Source organism: Akebia trifoliata, chromosome 4, assembly GCF_017979445.1.
Source record: "Akebia trifoliata isolate Shusen 1 chromosome 4, ASM1797944v1, whole genome shotgun sequence".
Classification (NCBI taxonomy): Eukaryota; Viridiplantae; Streptophyta; class Magnoliopsida; order Ranunculales; family Lardizabalaceae; genus Akebia; species Akebia trifoliata.
The window spans coordinates 649528-667919 of NC_141378.1; the positions used below are offsets into that span (position 1 = coordinate 649528).

An 18392-nucleotide genomic window follows, 5' to 3' on the forward strand; every position below is an offset into this window, starting at 1 on the left:
AGATACGATAAAAAATTAAATTGTAAATCAAATAAAAGAGAATAACATAAAACTTATGTGGTTTGATAAAATTGCTTGTGTTCATGAGTGATAATGAGATTTGTTTATCATATCTATGAAAATTAGGATAGCAATCCATAGGGATTTTGTTAACATGTGCTCTAGGGACACATGTTAAAGTTTAATAAATATAATTGGGAAATTAAATTTTGTATTGAAAATATCTTTTTTTATATACCAAAGTATCACTCAAATGATTATTCCCAAGATGTATTTATTGCACTTAAATGTGTGGCCTATAGATCTCATTTCTTTTAGAAGAATTGAAAAATCCTTATATACATCTAAAATGAGTTGCCCATGAATTTATAAGCCATGCAAAATTGAAATTAAGACAAAAGCTACAAAAATGAGTTAAAATATATCACCACAATACAATGTTACTTCCAATATGTGACAAGGCATAAACACAACAGTAATCAATGTGCAAAATAATAAAAATGCTATAATATATGACTTATGAACTTATAAGAATGTTTGGTCACATTAAGACCATGTTATAGTCTCTTCGTTTGAGTGGAAAATCTTTAGTAAATGATTTTCCTCATAAATTAAGGAATTTTACTGTTTTGTTATAAAGTTTTGAAAATCCATTTTTTTCCCCTCAGAAATTTATTTTCATGATCTTGCTGCTATCAAAACTTATTTGAAGAACTTAACGTGGCAACTAATTAATGGTTTTACCTCATGAGACAGTTAAAATTTTACAATGGTCCTTGAGATTTGGAGCATAGAACTTTCTTGAAACATCTAAAGATTGTCCTTGGACTGCCACCCATACAAATCCTTGGAGAAATTAACTCTTTTTTCCCTTGAATTCAATTTTGTCCAATAATTTTGCCTTATCTTTTAAATGTTCATTATGTTCTAGAAAAAAAAAAAAAAAATTGGCGTGAAAGCTATGTCCAAAACTAACCATTGACAAGTCACTATTAGAAATTAATATGCATTTTCATGATAGCTAAGATGGAAAAGGAAAGATGGAGAGAACACAAAGAGTCCATATCATATACACGAGCATTGAAAGTGAAATCCCTAGTAGACCCTTCCTCTTGGTAGTCAACAGAGGTGAAGATGCATTCGATGGGATTAACATGCTTAAGTCTCTACCAACTTAACAAAGTTGATACCTCCTACCTCCTACTTAATGGACCCTAACATAAGGTTTTCTTCTTTAAACACATCTTAATATTTCAACTAAATGCCCCCTTAAGAATACTTTTAAAATATCCAAAATAACCTTTCTCATCTCTTTTTACCTTGAGTATTTCAAGGTAGTTGTGATTTTATTCTATTGATTTGTGATGGAAATTAGATGATGAATGGAGAACAGCGCTAAGAGCAATTCCAACGGGATATCCGTAAATACTAGTCATAGCGAGTAGGCATTCCATGATGAAGAGCCATTTTAAATATTCAAGAGGTATCCACTCCATAGGTACTTATTAAATATTATAAAACAAATTCAATAGATACTTACCTAATAAAACTTTCTCGTGTGAATGAGTTTGACTTGATTGAAGATGTTAGGTAAAAAATACAAATAAAATCAAAGCTTAAAATCCTCATAACGAAAAGAAAAAATCAAAGAGAAAGAGGAGAAGAATAAATCAATCCGAGACCTATTGGGTGGGTGCAACAACAATTAGACACATCACACACACAAAAAAAAGGGAGAAAAAGATGAATTAAGTGTGTACAATTAGATATTTTGACTTTTAGGTTAGTATCGATGGTAGGTTTGGTATATTGCAAGCTGTTCTTTGAACCCAAAGCTGTGGGCCATGATCGATAGATGAATTGGTAAACAAAACAAACATTTCACATTAAATTTCAATTTTTTTTTTTAATAAATCAAAGAATTACATTATCATCTCCATCTATTTCTTCTAATAGTATAATACATGTCTACTAATATACTGCTTTTTTTTATTAAAAAAAAAAAAAATCAGACTATACATCTCTTTTAGACCAATGTCGAACACTTGGAGGTTGTGAGATCAAACAAGGCGGGTAACAAGTACTTCCTACCATTGGCACCATGCGCATTATAGCTAGCACCACTGCTCGAATCCACCAAAAGCTCCCCAGCGTAACCAGGGTAAGCCCCTTTGCCATAAATCCCAAACAAGCCGAAGCCGCCTCGAGAGGCGCCTCAGCCGGACCTTGGAAGTAACCATCACCGAATGGGTTCGTGGCTGTTCCAGCCAATAGACTAGCAAGGTTGATGACCATACCATCAAGACCCACATCGTTGTTTGGTGCCACCAATGGTGGGCTTTGTGGTCCATAGATGGGCTGGTGGAAGGGCCACGCGCATTGACCTGGACACTGAGTCTCCGAGTTACCCACCCATATGTAAGCGAACTTGTAGTTCTTGGTCTTATCCTGCGCATCCTTCAAAATTGCAGAAGAAGAAGATGAACCATGGGTTCCACATCTACTAGAGCAGAACCCATCGACGAGCACATCAGAGGCTGTCAAGACGACATTAATGGCGTTCTTCTGTTCGCCTTTCGCTGCCAATCGTTTGATTTGATTGCTGGTGAGAGATTTCCCCAAAGAGTAGTTTTCGTCGAGAATCTGCTTCCCCACTGTAAGTTTAAGCTGAAGAGGAGAGGGTTTCTTGGAATTGAGATGGTAGTAGTATTTCTCGGTGGTTTTCCACCACGTGGCGACTGATGGTTGATTCTGGGTATTGGGGAAATTTAGGGAGGTGAGGAAATCAGATATGATTGCGCGTTGAGAGGGCTTAAAATTACCGTACCAGATGAGATTAATGGATATTTTGCCAGAGAGAAGAGGACCGTTGTGGTACTTTAAGAGCAGTGGTTGATCTTGTACCAACTCATTGAGTCTCCTTGATGCCAAGGAGATATGGAAGAGAGAGAACAATAAGAAAAGTTTCACAGAGAGAGTAGAAACAGAGGAAGCCATATCAAACAGACAGAGAGAGAGAGAGAGAGACTAAGGTTTTTATGTGAAACTGAGATTATGTGAGATGGTTGTGTTTTGAGATTGAGAGGGTAATGGGAGATTATATATAATGGTTTAAATTGAATTGGATTGAAAGGGTAGGAAGAAGCAACGAAGAAAGAAACAGAAAGAGAGTGGAAGAGCTCTCTAAGTGTTGTTTGTTTTCTCTCTGTATACAGCAAGGTTCGCCATCGCCACGCGTTTTTCAATTCAATTTTACAGAATAAAAACTTAAAAAGTACTCCAGCTTAGCTACAGTGGTGCAATTCCGCTTTGCCTCGAAGGTTCGGTTTCAATTTGACCAATATACCCTTCTTTTTGAAACTTCTTTCATTCCTTTGGGTATAATGATCATGGGTATTACTGGAATGTGAGGAAAGGTTACAGGCTGTAGAGATCATGGGGATTAGTGTTTACGAACCAACTGGCAAGACTTTTTTGATTTTTAGATTCTTGTCATTCCAAGAAGGCTTTAATTAAAGCTGACTCAAGAAGAGTGTGTGGCCCACGTCATCATCAGTTGCACTAATTTTGCTGATGAGAATGATGTTTATGGGATTAACAGTTATTAATGGGCTCTGTATTACAAATTATCAGTTGGGCAATTTTTCATATGAAGGTAGTGGGCCAAACATAATGGGTACCTGAAATCAAAGGATTGGTCCCTGCAATATTTGCTAAGGATGTTATTAGAGGGATTCAGTATTAACTAACTCTACACAAACACGGTTTTAAAACACATTTCTATAAAACGTGATTTTTCTAGAGTGTTCTAGGATCCAAAGTTATAGACAACGAAAAAATTAGAAAGTCGCATGAAGGAAGATCAAGAGACCAAGTTGAAAAGGCAGTTTGGATCATTTCAGGATGTTCCTCAACCCAATCTAGGAGTTGAGGTATAGGGCCCAAGCCCAGCCCAATTTAATGTCTTAATAAACCTGAGTGTTTCTGATTGAGCCCATACTTGTGAGTGGCAGATCTCCCAACAAAATAGAATTATTCTCTTCTTTCTTGTGGATTAAAGGTTTTGTTCATTGGTTGAAGACGGTGATCTTCACCCTTTATTTCTTTCGCACGTATCGCTGCATCAAATTCCAATTTTCTGTACATGCCACGACACATTCTTTAAGATCTTTGACCCATTAATCCACCAAAATCCTTTGGTGAGTTCTTGATTCTTAAAATCAATGTATATATTGATCCATATTAATCAATAATTCCATTCATGTTTTAAAATAAAATAGCTATAATTTGGTATAATCATGAAAAATAGCCTTCAATCTTATTGAACACGTGGCATCAGGTAATGCATGATTGGTTGGTGTGTGTGTGTGTGTGTGTGTGTCGTGAGAATGGAAATGGATACATCTATTGTGCCACGTGGATGCCTAGTAACTATTATATTCTAAAAAGAGAAGGATGTAATAGATTTTCTCTAGATTTTAGTGGAATGACTTTTTGTGTGATTGATCAAATAGGAATTGATCCCAAGATGTGATTGCTGGAGCAATTTGGGAGATTGATGTCATCCTGATTTTTACCTTACATTAACCATAATCATAATGTGTTGACCATTATAATGATTAAGTTAAGAATCTATTTCGTAGAATAACATCCAAACACTACATTTATGTTCAACTGATTACATTGGCCGTAGATCCTTAATAGTAGCTGGTTAATGTTCCATTAAAAAATGTAGAATTATCTAAAATAATGGTAGCTTGTGAAATTTCTTATTCAGGATTAAACTTATCTCCTTTTGTTCATAAATTTGTTGGAAAAAGAAAAAAAGAATTTCAGGAGTTATTTGAAGAATAAGTAACCCCAAAAAAGGGGAAAAAAAATAAAATTCAGCTTAGAAGCCGTTTCCATCAAACCGTGTATATTAGGAGCTGTTGTCTTGAATTTTCGGACTCTCCGAAGTGGTGACTCCAACTCCAGTTGCCGTTGTTGTTGTTGTTGTTATTGTTGTTATCGTTGTTGAGGTTTGTTGGGGACTATGTGAATCTGATACAAACAGATAAATGTATTAGCTTTTTTCCTCACATATGGGATAACATTCACCCAATGGCGCATGTTAGATAGATCTCTATGTATATAAATCATAAACCGAGTTTCTATTGCCACACCAACTTTTACTAATAGCACTCCAAATAGGTATGTTAATTCTACTTGGATATAACATATAAATTGGGGTGCTCTTAGTAAACGTTGGTGTGGGAATAGAATCTCTCAAATAAATTTGAAAATGTGAAACTATGATGTGTAGATAAGGGAACGAATTGCCTGGGACCTGGAAGTAGTGGAAAGTTGGTGAAATTAACCTCCCCCTGCGCAGGATAGTACAGATAGGAGGGTCCCCCTATACCATGCGCCTGGGGACCAGGAAAAACTCCCCTTGTCGATGAACAAGTTTGCAAAGAATAGCCACGCCCATAATAATACGTGGACCCAACCCCTGTTGATGATGCTTCGTACACTTGATGGTAATATTGTTGTGGGTTGGACAGAGTCTACAATAGAAATATATATATATATATTTCAATAAATATATAAAATATATAAAAATTAAAATAAATATTAAATATAGAGTATAGAGAGAGTGATAGAGACTAACGTGAGGATATCCATAATCTGGTGTGTAGGTAGCGTACCTGCAGATAAATGTATATGAACATAAATGAGAGGGGCCATTTTTTTTTATTATTAAAAAAAAAAAAAAAAGATTTTTCATGTTGGAAGAATGTTAACTAGGTACAAACTATATAGGGGTCCTCGAGTGAAACAAGGTACATCAAGAAAGGATGTACATCATATGAGAGTTGCTACTACCATTACCCAGTGGACATGTGAATTGGTGTACTTTGACACATGTCCAATGATACCAATTGAGTCCAATCAATGGACCCCTAATGTATTGGATGCAACCCAAGTGCCCGACTGGACTGATTGGATGTCTAACAATTCAGATCTCTCATTCTTCCTCCTATCTATAAAAATTAATAGAATTTTAAATTGATTCTTAAACAAATTATATGAATGTTAATAAAATTTATATACAGAATAAATGAGACAAAATCTTAAGTAGGAAGAAAATTTTGATCAATCTATACTAATATTTATCCAAGTTTTCTTGCCTATTATGACTGAAGACCTTATTACATGATCATCATCATTGAAGCCTTGTTGTAAAGATTTTGATTCAATTAAATAAATTTTGTTCTTCCATTTAATTCTATCAAGGGCTGCATCTTTTATTATTGATAATGTCTTCTTCATTTCAACTTCCACCAATCCCACCTACGTGTTTTGTTCTTTTTTGTTTTTTTCCCTATCCCTTGCCTTATTTGCGCCTTCAAGTTGCCTATTATCCTACTAGTTGGAAGGGTAGATGACCCTATTACAATGCATACTAAATAAGATATCGATAGTAAGATATTAATATACATTATTACCATGACTAGTATTCAAACAAAGTTTGTCAATCGGTCAACTTTAGTTTGGTTCCACATATACCCATAATCAAAATCTAAATAAAATATAAATTAAATACAATTTTTATCTGTTTTATTTAGATTAGTTAGGTACTTATCAGGAACCAACCTAACAAATACTCAATACTTATTGGGTACCTAATAAGATATACAATTATATTTTGAGTAATGATAATTTGACACCCCCATGTGGCATACTCAAAATACTCTTCTGATGTGCGATGTGTTAAAATCATAGATTTCTTTCATCGGGATATACCACTTCATAGATATATAGGGATGTGCAATTGTGTATCCTGAGGCATAAAGTCTATGGTTCTAGCACATGCCACGTAAGAAGAGTATTTTGGGTATGCCATGGGGAGAGTCAGATTATCACGACTCTTATTTTTTAATAAAAAACCTAACATGTTATTCCTCACTTATCGTTGATACCGATAATGAATTTTTCAAGCAAATTAAACTTTTGAAAATAAAACCTTAGAATATTAGGATTTAAGTCTTTCTTTATAGATGAGATTGAGAAGGAATAAGAAATATGAATGGACAATCGTGTAAAGAGAGAAAACAATGACTCCATATTCTCATTATTTTACTTTTAGCTAAATTACATTTACTTCTAATCACTTCATTGATAAATATTTAATTAGACTACCTAACGTTCTTATAAATAAGTTACATGTAAACGAATCCACTATCAGGTCCCTAAGATGGCTACCTAAAACCAAATCGAAACATAATCAGGTTCGTGATGGTAGACCCAAAACGACTAATCATTTTTGAGGATACATTGGGTAATTGGTCGTAATGGGGTACATTGACACCTTTAATTCAAACCATTTCTAATACTGCATTACATCTAGTCAAAGTAGAAATATGACTCACCCGTAAGGAGGATAAAAGATGGGAGGAGGAGGAGGAGGAGGAGGGAGTGGTGTTCCAAGTCGATTATGTGATGTTCCACCTTGGGGTGCAGCTCCATGATAGGGGTTACCACCTTGAGTTCTCCCTACATTAAAAGTTAACAAAGTCCACATTTACTTTAATTTTGTTGCCAAGAGGATTAATTGTATAAGAGTTTAATTTTTCTTAGGCTAAATAGGTTTAATCCAAAGCTCAAACAATGCTATTGTAAACGTAACTTAGTGCATTAATTGATCATACAAGCATAAATGTGTCAACCTCGTGGTGGTGACGGCCTCGGCCGACCAAACGAAGCTATGTTACAATTTGCCCTCCTCCCATCGATCATAGGGTTCGAATCAAGGCAAGCCCTCCTTGCGGATTCTGGGTCACGAAAAGTCACCTGTGGATCCAAGACTTAGATACCCAAACAAAACGGAAAATTTGTTCAGAATCCAAACGAGATTCTAAAAAGTGGTGAGATGAGCTTACAAATCCATAGCCTTTAGATCTTCCGGTGTTCTTATCGGTAATGATAACAGCCTCAAGAATCTCCCCAAATTGCTCGAAATATCTCCGCATTTCTTCGGTTAGAGTCTCCCAAGCCAATCCTCCAACAAACACCTTCGTAAACGTCGTGTCTCCAAATTGTGATCGGTAATGCTGGTGTGCCATGATCTTTAAATCATCAAAAAGATAAATGGGTATCTTTCTTTTGCATGAATTCTTTATATATCGGTATATAATTGATAAAGATTAAGCTATATATATATCTTCTCTTCCATCTCTTCTTTCTCCTCCTCTCCTTTGGTTGCCCCTCCCTCCTTTCCAACTCTAGAGTTATGTCAACATTGTGCGACAGAAACAGAAAAAAATGAATCGTTATTGGTGGTGTTGATGGGTTATTGGGGGTTGGTTTTGGTGAGTTTAATTAAGAAATGAGAGAGAGAGAGAGAGAGAGGTCCTACAACTGCAAACGCTCATTTGCTGTCTCTAAGGAAGGGTCTTAGATATCGAATGACAGCTGCACGACTACGCACTCGGCTCTGTCCTCCCTGTCTCCTCATTAATATACCCTCAGCCCTCTCTCTCTCTCTCTCTATATATATATATATATATCTATATATAGTTGTATTTATGTTCTCTTCTTCATGTTGTTTTTCCCGTGTATTTATTTATTAACATACAGTACAACATATCTAATACACAATACAACATACTTATCAAACATGATTGACCATTTTTTTTTCCTTTGATTGATCATTATCAAACATTTTCACATGAAAACATTTTCCTAACTTTCTAATCATAAGTAGTTGCCTCACAATAACACAGTTGTAATCATTCAATCAATACTAATTTTAATCTAACAAGTCTAGTCGTCCAAGATTATTAAAACAATTGCTCAGATTCGATGGTAGCAAGTTTCACACTAAAGTAATATACCCGTGGAATTATTCCTTAACGAAACCATATTAAAATTTAAAAGCCAGTAAGTTAACCAATCCTATATTATTTTTTATGCTAAACTGATGACCAATATTTTGTCAACAACCCATAAGAACTCCCCCCAAACTCTTTGGATGAGACTTTGAGGGATTCTCCACCACTTGGAAATGTATATCTTTGTCAATTTCCAAGTTGTAAAGTAGGCCAGTTAGATATACATAAAGATCTTAAAATCTTTTTCTAGTGAGCTTTGTTTGTGTGGCCACCACACACACATGCACTTAGAACAGGTCATTTTCTTGCTTGGTGACAGCGTTAGGGAGGAAGAGACAGCTATGGGGGCCCCTAGTATTATGACCCCTGTGGAACTCCATGAGCTGGCAGTCCTCTCCAATGTGGGGTCATGTCCCACACACCGTTACTCACCAATCAATGGTTTTTAAGGCTCAAGTCATGGTGTACACTAGTCTTCCATCCCACTCCAATAAGGACTCTTTCTCTTGACTCCTGGGACCATATGGAAAATATTTTGGATGATCAATGTAGATTTTTTACATTTATGTGATTTTAAAAACATTGAAAAACACGTATCAATCGACTTAATCTTGATTCTTTCATTTTTCTTACTACCGATGAATGATGTATATCAATCACAATAGATCCAAGTTTCGTTAGCCAAAGACTGGGGTTCCTCTTGACTTACCTTCTCTCTCCTCTCCATTGATGAAGATATGAATGATCCAATAACATTTGTTTATAAGAAAATTATAAATAATAATTTTTTTTATTAACTTGTACTAGCTAGGATTGGAACTTCAGAAAATCAAAGTACTTTTAGAAAACTAACCATCAGATAAATTGCTCATACCTTGAAGATCATCTTCATAAAATGTTGAGTTTAGTCCCACATTGGACACTCATTGCCAATTGGTTTTGACTTGGATCCCCAAATTTATCATAAAATATGAATCCTTTCAAATATTCTTAACATCAGATAAACCTGATTTAAGATGACAATGATCATCATGTTAATAATGATTTGAAGTTTTGTGGATCATCTAAAATAGTATCCATATGTGCGGAACAAGTGGAAGTAGTAATGGTATAAGAAAATTAAACATAGAGTATCTCATATGCATAGAAATGTTTTAAAGGTGTTCTAAGGAGAATGTGAGTAATATTAGAATTTCAATAAGATTATAATTTGATAAGATATGGATTCAATCAACTCAGAACATACAGTTCGCGGGGTCAACTTTTGATGATTTCATTTTTTGATGGCACTCTTTATGTGATTAGTTTTGTTGTAGTTTTTCTTTGTTACTTTTGTGGAGGCTTTCTCGGCCTCTTTATATTTTGTTTCCCATCTTTATCAATATATTATACTTTTCAGAAAAAAGATATGGATTCAAAGTAATTTGAACTGATTAGGGTAGCTTAGCATTTGCTTTTACCACTTTCCATATTATATTACATGAGTCAAGTGGATCTAGCTTTTACTTATAAGCTCATATAAAAATGGATCTTCATGGCCAAATAAAATAGAAAGGTGGCTTATATCTTCTACTTTGTAACTAGAGTGACCCTTTTAGTGTTATTTAACATTTTTCTTTCTGGAAGTTTATCAATTGTCTCATATGCCACTTTTACTTATTTTGAAGCACATCATTGAGGGAAATTTTTATCTTTTCATTTCTACCCTGACAAAATTTCCCCATGTGTATCATCAGAGTTAAATAGGAGTAGTGTGTTGATGAAGGTTCAACATAGATAAATTATATTTATAAAGTTGACCACAGCATCAACATCGGGGTGGTGGCGCAGTTGGCTAGCGCGTAGGTCTCATAGCTTCTGAGTTATCCTGAGGTCGAGAGTTCGAGCCTCTCTCACCCCACACTATGCATTTTTTATATTATATGGTTTTTTTGGGTAAGCATGTAAAATTCTGGTATTATATGTTATTTTTGTAAGCATGTCAAAATTTCCTTTCTTTTTTCTAAATAGGTTACCAATCAAGTTTTATCCGTGGATAGGTTATCTGATTCAAAATGTATCTTTGACATCAACCATTTTGTGTTAGGAATAGAACATTTTTTTTTTTTGTTGAGGAAATTCAATTTTTCTATGGAATTGATTTTCTGTATAATATTTCTCTCCCATCATTCACACCCCAAGATACCAAAGACATCCCAAAATAATACTAAACTACTAAATTTATTTTATTTAGTGGTAGATTGTAAATTACCAACTCAAACAAAAAAAGTCTTGTTTTGCATTGCTAATGACAGATCATGCGACAAACAAAAGAAAAAGAAAAAGGAAAAGGAAAAGGAAAAGGGAAACTTTGACAATTATTTGGGTTTCGCATTCAAAGATTCATTTGCAATTAAAAAAGAAAACAAAAGAATTAACGAATTTTTAATGCATAGCATTCGTAAATGTATGTCAGGTTAAAAATTAGGTGTAATAGTTTTGGCATTGTGATATATTTTCTCAAACAATACATAATTCACATACGAACCTATACTTCACAAGTTTGCATCTTAAAAAAAAACAAAGGGAAAAAATTATAATATGTACATAATTCACTAATTAATGGATGATTTTGAAATAGTGAGCATGCGAGAACATATGTATGCAAAAGACCATCTAAATAAAGAATATGATTTTAGTTAAGAAAACTGTCCCTCTATTTTTCTCCTTTTTTATAGAACAAAATTAACACATTTACCTATTACTACAATGGCTGCTGCCTCCCATGCAACCTGACCGAGAAATTAGTGTTAAATTTCGCCCTTTTTGCATGCCTGTTAACAATCCAATATCAGTCATACCCACAACAGAAAAATAATGACTTATTTGGGAGGCATAGAGAAGATAAACCAAAGCATGAGATGATACTCCAATAGCTATCATCTGCTGTTACAGTCTTTTATCTTGTTAAGATTGGCAAGATCTTCAATCAGCTTTCTCTCTTCACTGCTCAGCCTCTTTGGGACATCAACTTGCACTCGCACCAACTGATCGCCCCTCAGGTTGCTTTTATTTAATAGTGGCAAACCTTTTTTTTCTTTTTGCCTTCACTTGCATAGTGCCCTGCTGTGTACCAGCTCGAATCTTTAAATCGACCATAGCGTCCGTCCACTGTTGGAACCTTTATTGTTGTCCCCAAGATAGCATTGATGTATGATTCCCAAAGAAGAATTGGAAATAAGCAACATTCAGACAGCAGTATGCCAATCCTTACCATTATGATGAAGGTTTATAATTTGCCAAAGAGCATTAGATGGTCCCATATATATAGTGTGTGTGCATCAGTACTAGACTATGTAAACCACCTTCCTATGTCTTGCCTTAACCCCAAATTAGCCTACATTGTGCAAGGAATGGCACTATGATTGCTCCATCTCTGGCCTCGGTAATTGCTGGTTTGACCATATAGGCTTATGGTAGGTTGAAGTTCCTGAAATCTTAGGGTAGGTCATATACTGATGAACTAAATAAGCTAGTAAAATGAAGTTGTAGTGGTCTATTGTCACACCAGAATCCAAACACTGAATATGAATAAAGAAGCACAAATTTGCATCTATTTGTTTATCTATAAAACTATATCTAACAAAGAAGCCCATAACTTGATCTATACACCAAGCTCCATAACTTGATGCAACTACACAAGCAACGACATGTATAAACTGTCGGTGAAAGGTTCACCAACCTTGGACAACATAATAGAGCAAATACACTTGGTGTAATATTGCGTGTGGACACCAGCCTAAATGACTGAGAGCATCTAGTACAAGAAGTACAAGCCAAATACATCAAAGAAATCAAATAGCATACATGGAAGTTAAGAATACATGTCATATCTAAGACAAACTTTTGTTCTTCAACAGGATTTTAAATTTTGGCTCAGATGCTACTTGGCCGGTTCATCATTGTCAAGTGGCAGCAATACTATTTGATCATGTGAGCATTTTGGCCAAGTTGAATCAAATTATACAAAAAGTTGTGCTTCTTCAAAGTAAGCTTCTCAGCCAGGTTGGCACCAATTCGTAAGGTTACTGATGCAAAAACTAATTGACGGTTTGATTTGCATCAATTGCACTAACTGATTGATAGTGTTGGCATCAGCAAAAGAAAGAGGTGGTGTCGAATTTGTCCTAAATATAGCCTGAGGCTTGTCCAAGTGGTAAGCATCTCGGCTGAGTTGTCACCAACTCAAATGGGTTTTGTTCTTGGGAGAGGAAACACAAAAACAGAAATTTAATTATTTACTGAGAAATCAGTGCCTCAAGAGTTAACAAAAAATAGTTGGGATAAGCCTATATTGATAGATTGAGTAGAGGTCAGCAACAAAGACCAAAAACAAATGTTCTGATGGCAGCATTTAAGAACATACCTTTGGATGCCTCTTGAAGCAAACCAACTTAGAATATAGATCCATTGACACCCCAAACTAGCATCAACTAATAGTTAAAACCTAAAACCTAAAGACCAATGCAATACTTATTCAAATCAGTGTCTAACTCAATTGAAAATAACTGTTATAATCATATTTAGTGATTAATTTATATCTGGTACTTTGTGGGGTTAGTCTCACATTGCCTAGGCCTCTGAGTGATCATCTAATTCAATAAAACTATTTTACATAATATGCTATCAGATACAGCAGATCTAATCTTGATTACCATTCATTGCAGCTACTGATCATTGTGGTTCAGTTCATTATTTGCAGTACTGGACAGAGGTACTATTTACATCAAAACGTGAGATTTTATCTGGTAATCACATCAATGGGAAGCAGTCTTAAAGACCAACCAAGCCTGATGATTATAACAGTTAAGCTAAATGGGAGAAATCACCTAGAAGGGACTGATGCGCTAATATTTTGGTGGAACTGTAGCATCAACTTAGCATGTTACCCACGCTTCTATGTGTGTACTCTCTTTGCTGGTATTGTATCTGTACCTTATGGCTGAACCATTATTAATCAAGGGTAGTGTCTTACTTGTCAAAATGAGAAAAAAAAAAAAAACAAACTAGGGGAGTGTCTTGTAGTACGATCACTACTATGTGACATATGTACGTTTTGTTGTTCGCATGTAAAATGTATTTTCAAATGCAATGTATTTGATCATCCAAGTGCTTGGTCGATGTATGACCTATTGGTCTGTACCAAGACCAATGCGTTGTGTTGGTTGACGCATGCTCCCCCTTGTTTGTGGAGAAGTACTTGGTTGCGATCCTCGAGTGCACATTTTAGCACCGAGTAACCCCTATCAATTTCAAGGTTAGTGTTGAAGCAAAAAAGACTACAAGATTACTGGATAGAAAGCGATTAGAAGCAGAATGGCTATGGGCAAGTTGGAGCATCATCATCATTTCTACTCCAACTTGGATGGGGATTGTTGAAAAATTTTAGAATCATACTTGGTCATTAATTTATGTCGAGTAAGGTAGTTTTGGCATGTTGTAGGTTTAGTGACTTTAGTCCCACATTGCCTAAAAGTTATTTTTGTGCTTGGTTGCTCCTTTATATAAAGAACCTTAACATTGAATTAATGACTAGGTTAAAACAAATTAAGCATCGAAAGTTCCAGCATATATGCCAACTTATGATTTTACATAAGTGCCAAAAATCAAGTAGTACCAAGCACAAATGCAAAAGCTAGCATGACGAAGAGATGAACTTATCATTAAGATTTGTAACCAAGACAAAATGCAAATGAGTTAATAGTATAGAAAATTTAAAGATTTTCTAGGTTTTATCATAAACCTAATTAGTTAATTCTAATTATGTAAATCGATAGTTAAAAGTAAACCACACTCAGAGGTAGAGCATTTTCCATTGAGATAGGAACTTAAATCGTCCAAACATTGTAAAAATATATATAACTTGTCATTGAAACAGAGTCAGATATCTCTAAATGGAAAACTTAGAAAAGGCAGAAATGAAAAGGAAATAGAATTTCCTAGTCTATGTGCTTTTAAATAACATTATGTAATCGCACCGCGCACAAGTAAACCAAAAAAGGTACACTAAATACACCATGAAATGAACAGTTGGGCAAATCATTGATCCAGCTAACCAGAGCATCTGACAAGCGAAAGACCATGCCACCAATATGTAAGATGTAAATTACCAATCAACTCACTTGTTCACATCTGAATGATAACTCCTAGCAAGCCTCCGATAAGCTGTAACGGGAAAAAAGAAAAGAAATATGCAAGACAAATTGTTGTCTTCGTGTATTCACTAAAGAGCTTTGCAAAGTGCGTTCAAACAATTTCAGAAATGTGTTGAGAACAAAATCACAAATAACTCTTGGGAACCTTTTGGCAGAATAAGTCCCGAGGGGATTTCAATTTTTTTTTTCTTTTTCTCTGGGTTTTATCAGAAAGTGTGGCTGAGAAGGTTGGGCGTGCAAAAATGATCCTTCAGCAAATTCTCTAAAATTCAAATGGGGAAGAAAAACTTGTGAGGTTCTAATCTCCTCCAAGAAAAATAAAGCATTTATTATTTTTACAAAATCATCATCATCATAAGCTCCCTTTTTTTACATTCCAATTACATGAATACTGTGTGTGTGTGTGTGTGTGTGTGTGTATCTCAAAGCCAGGTAAACTTATGTAAGGATAATAAACACACGGAGTTACCCTTAACGAAATTAATATAGTGCTCCGAACTAATTTAAGAATCAGTGAAAATGTCGTCTTTGATATAAACTCATTTTGCTTTACGCAATTGGTATGTCGTCCACTGTCTCTATAAAATAGTCTTCCAAAAGAATTTATGCTCTAGTTGTTCGAGAAAGTGAGAATCCATAAATTCACACATAAGGAAACTATACATAAGAACTTTGGGAAGATTTTTGTGGATTTTCTCTTTTTCTTCCTTGAATCGAGACCAATGTTGTTTTTCATTTTGAGTTTTAAAAATAACCAATTCTTTAGAACCCCTTTTACATTAAAAACATAGAAAAAAAAAAAACAGAACTTTGAGCATGAAATCACATGGAGTTCCAAACTAATGTTAAAATCAAGAAGCATATATATCCAAGAAATGCTTGCCCATACGCTAATAAATTCCTCAATCGTGGAGAATTTAGGGTTTCAGAAAATCTCTGTAACTATTTTGCAGAAACTAAGATTGAAATCAAACCTGTTTTGGTCTTTGGTGGTGTTGAGGCGGAAGGAGAGTATAAGGCGCGCCAAAGAGAAACAGAACGCTTATTGTAGTCAAGTGAGCTTATAAGGTGGTTGAGTCATGAGTGTGCCTGCGTTAGATACCTTGATCCACTACACCTCCTCACACCAGATCATAGGTGATGAAGCTAATCAACAGCGTTCATCTCCATCTGGTCCACCGCTGCAACATCAATCCTGAATCCATTCAACTGTGAAATATTGTTGACTCGAGTCAATCCTTCTAGATCCATTTGACCGTTAGGAGATCCAACGGTGTTAAAATAGCACCATCGACCCCTATAAAGCTGAGCTATACCGGAGACTGAACTAAAACTCTAATGGTTTGGCGCCTTATCGCGAACATGAATAAACTCCAAACGATTCAAAACCTAATTTATTCCCTTTCTGATCGAATTCGAAACCCTAATCCTCTGCAAAACCTGTTGAAACGCTACTATGAGCTATCGTTAGGTTCTTCGTTTTCGACTTCATTCCTTCGCACAAAGTCGAATATCAAGAAAAAAAGAAAGAAGAAAGAGAGCCCTAGAACGAAACTCGTTCAACATGAATCTCATCGCATCCAACACTTGGAGGAGGTTGTCCAACGCGACGTCTTCTTTCGATTTCTGACTAGAAGCAAAGAATTCCTCTCCAAGCAGCCAGAACACGTTCTTCGTCTCGACGACGCTGGTAAGCTCTACCATGAACTAGGGTTTCCTCGGGGCCGAAAGGTTTCTCGATCTATCGAACGTCATCCGTTGATCTTCCAGACTTATCGTCACACAGATGGAAAAATGTGGTTCGGATTCACCGATTTCATGGAGGATTTGCTCGAAGAGGAGAAATCGATTATGGATTCTATGGAAAAAGATAGGGTTACTAAAGTTCGTAAGTTACTCATGATGTCTGCGAAGAAACGGATTCCTCTCAGCAAGATTTATCGTTGTAGGCTTTTATTTGGGATTCCGGAAGATTTCAGAGATAGGGTTTCCAAATATCCCGATTATTTCAGGATTGTAGTTGAAGATGACGGTAAGAGAATACTGGAACTTGTTAATTGGGATCCTACATTAGCTGTTAGTGCGCTCGAAAGGGATTTCATTGTAGATGAAGATAGAGTTAAGAAAGCTTTTAAATTTCCTATAAATCATGGGAAATTTTTGCATTTAGATGAAGAAGATTCAAGGAAACTGAATTTTCTCAACACGCTTCCACTTGTTTCACCCTATTCGGATGGGTCGGAATTGAAGCTTTGGTCTTTGGAAGCAGAGAAGTACAGAGTTGGAGTGTTGCATGAGTTCTTGAGCTTGACATTGGAGAAGAGGGCTTTAATACATCATATTGTGGAGTTCAAGGAGGAATTTAGTCTCACTAAGCACACTTACCAGATGCTTTTGAAGCAGCCAAGAACGTTTTATTTGGCTGGAACAGAGATGAACTGGGCTGTGTTCTTGAGGGATGCTTATGGTGATGATGGGGTTTTGATGGAGAAGGACCCACAAGTGGTCTTCAATGAGAAGATGTATCGATATGCCCAGATGAAGGAAATGGAAAGTGAAGGTGTTACCAACATGGAAAGATTGAATTATTGAGTCTCTTTTCAAGGATCAACTTAAAAATATGGTGTGTATCAGGTCAAGGAAAATTATTGTTCAGAAAGTTTTATGACTAGTGTTTCTGTGCTCTTAAAGAAGAGTGTGTAGGAACATGTGGTGGATTCAAACATATTTCTAGTGTACACATGTCAGGTACTTTGCTTCAATTGGCAATGTCTGTATACCCTGCTATTGTATTGTTTGTTGAGAAATTTTATGTTTTAATGATAATGTTCTTGTTGGATATTGGAAGTGATCATTTCTATAATTGCTTTGGGTTTTTACTAGACATTTATGATTTATTTTTCAGTTTCTTGTTTGCTATCTTGGGTTTCGGCTAAATGAATGGTGACAATGTATTGGATTATATTTATAGTTTTTGGCATAGATATTGTTGTTAGATGTTTAACGATCAACTACCTAGTGAGACATTCCAGTTGTATCTGTTATGGCAAGATTAGCTTGGTGAGCTTAGGCTTAATATCGCCTTGAAATGTAATAGTTTCTGTGCTTGAAAAATCATATTGGTTTATTCAACTGCATTTAGTTTTACTGTATAGGGTCGCTAAATTAACAGGGCATTATATAAGCATAAACAGACATAACTGTATGCATGAAATATAAGTTCAGCAATCTCAATAACATCACACCACTGATTCTTAAATTTTGCGGGGATGAACAACATTCTTCCTGTAAAATGAGGAAATAATTTGCTTTATAACTGGTT

General features: G+C 35.4%; 2 protein-coding genes, 1 non-coding gene and 1 pseudogene across 3 annotated transcripts; 2 read left to right on the plus strand and 2 right to left on the minus strand.

The window, feature by feature from the left end:
* Positions 1 to 1879: 1879 nt before the first annotated feature.
* LOC147402709 (protein PHOSPHATE-INDUCED 1-like) lies at positions 1880 to 3234 on the minus strand (annotated as a pseudogene).
* A 1143-nt stretch (positions 3235 to 4377) lies between these two features.
* LOC147402710 (putative RNA-binding protein ARP1) lies at positions 4378 to 8473 on the minus strand. Its single transcript, XM_086438042.1, has 6 exons — positions 7926 to 8473; positions 7713 to 7836; positions 7416 to 7539; positions 5654 to 5690; positions 5330 to 5549; positions 4378 to 5043 (listed from the first exon to the last, which is right to left on the minus strand). Exons 1-6 carry the CDS (start codon positions 8106 to 8108, stop codon positions 4922 to 4924), a joined length of 810 nt encoding a protein of 269 aa, XP_086294168.1. The 5' UTR covers positions 8109 to 8473; the 3' UTR covers positions 4378 to 4921.
* Positions 8474 to 10691: 2218 nt separating this feature from the next.
* On the plus strand, positions 10692 to 10776 carry TRNAM-CAU (transfer RNA methionine (anticodon CAU)). Its single transcript is given in 2 exon segments — positions 10692 to 10729; positions 10741 to 10776. It is a non-coding gene; the product is annotated as a tRNA-Met (tRNA).
* A 5174-nt stretch (positions 10777 to 15950) lies between these two features.
* Positions 15951 to 17909, plus strand: LOC147402712 (Ubiquitin carboxyl-terminal hydrolase family protein). Its single transcript, XM_086438040.1, has one exon. It carries the CDS (start codon positions 16409 to 16411, stop codon positions 17660 to 17662), a length of 1254 nt encoding a protein of 417 aa, XP_086294166.1. The 5' UTR covers positions 15951 to 16408; the 3' UTR covers positions 17663 to 17909.
* The last annotated feature ends 483 nt before the right edge of the window (positions 17910 to 18392 follow it).

Excerpts from the sequence above, each read along its gene's own strand:
- LOC147402712 (XM_086438040.1), top strand. The coding sequence starts at position 16,409 with ATGGTTTGGCGCCTTATCGCGAACATGAATAAACTCCAAACGATTCAA.
- LOC147402710 (XM_086438042.1), bottom strand. The coding sequence starts at position 8,108 with ATGGCACACCAGCATTACCGATCACAATTTGGAGACACGACGTTTACG. Across the intron at positions 7,837-7,925 it reads GATCTAAAGGCTATGGATTT|GTGACTTTTCGTGACCCAGA; the intron begins GTAAGCTCATCT and ends TTGGATCCACAG. Across the intron at positions 5,691-7,415 it reads ATCTTTTATCCTCCTTACGG|GTACGCTACCTACACACCAG; the intron begins GTGAGTCATATT and ends ATTTATCTGCAG.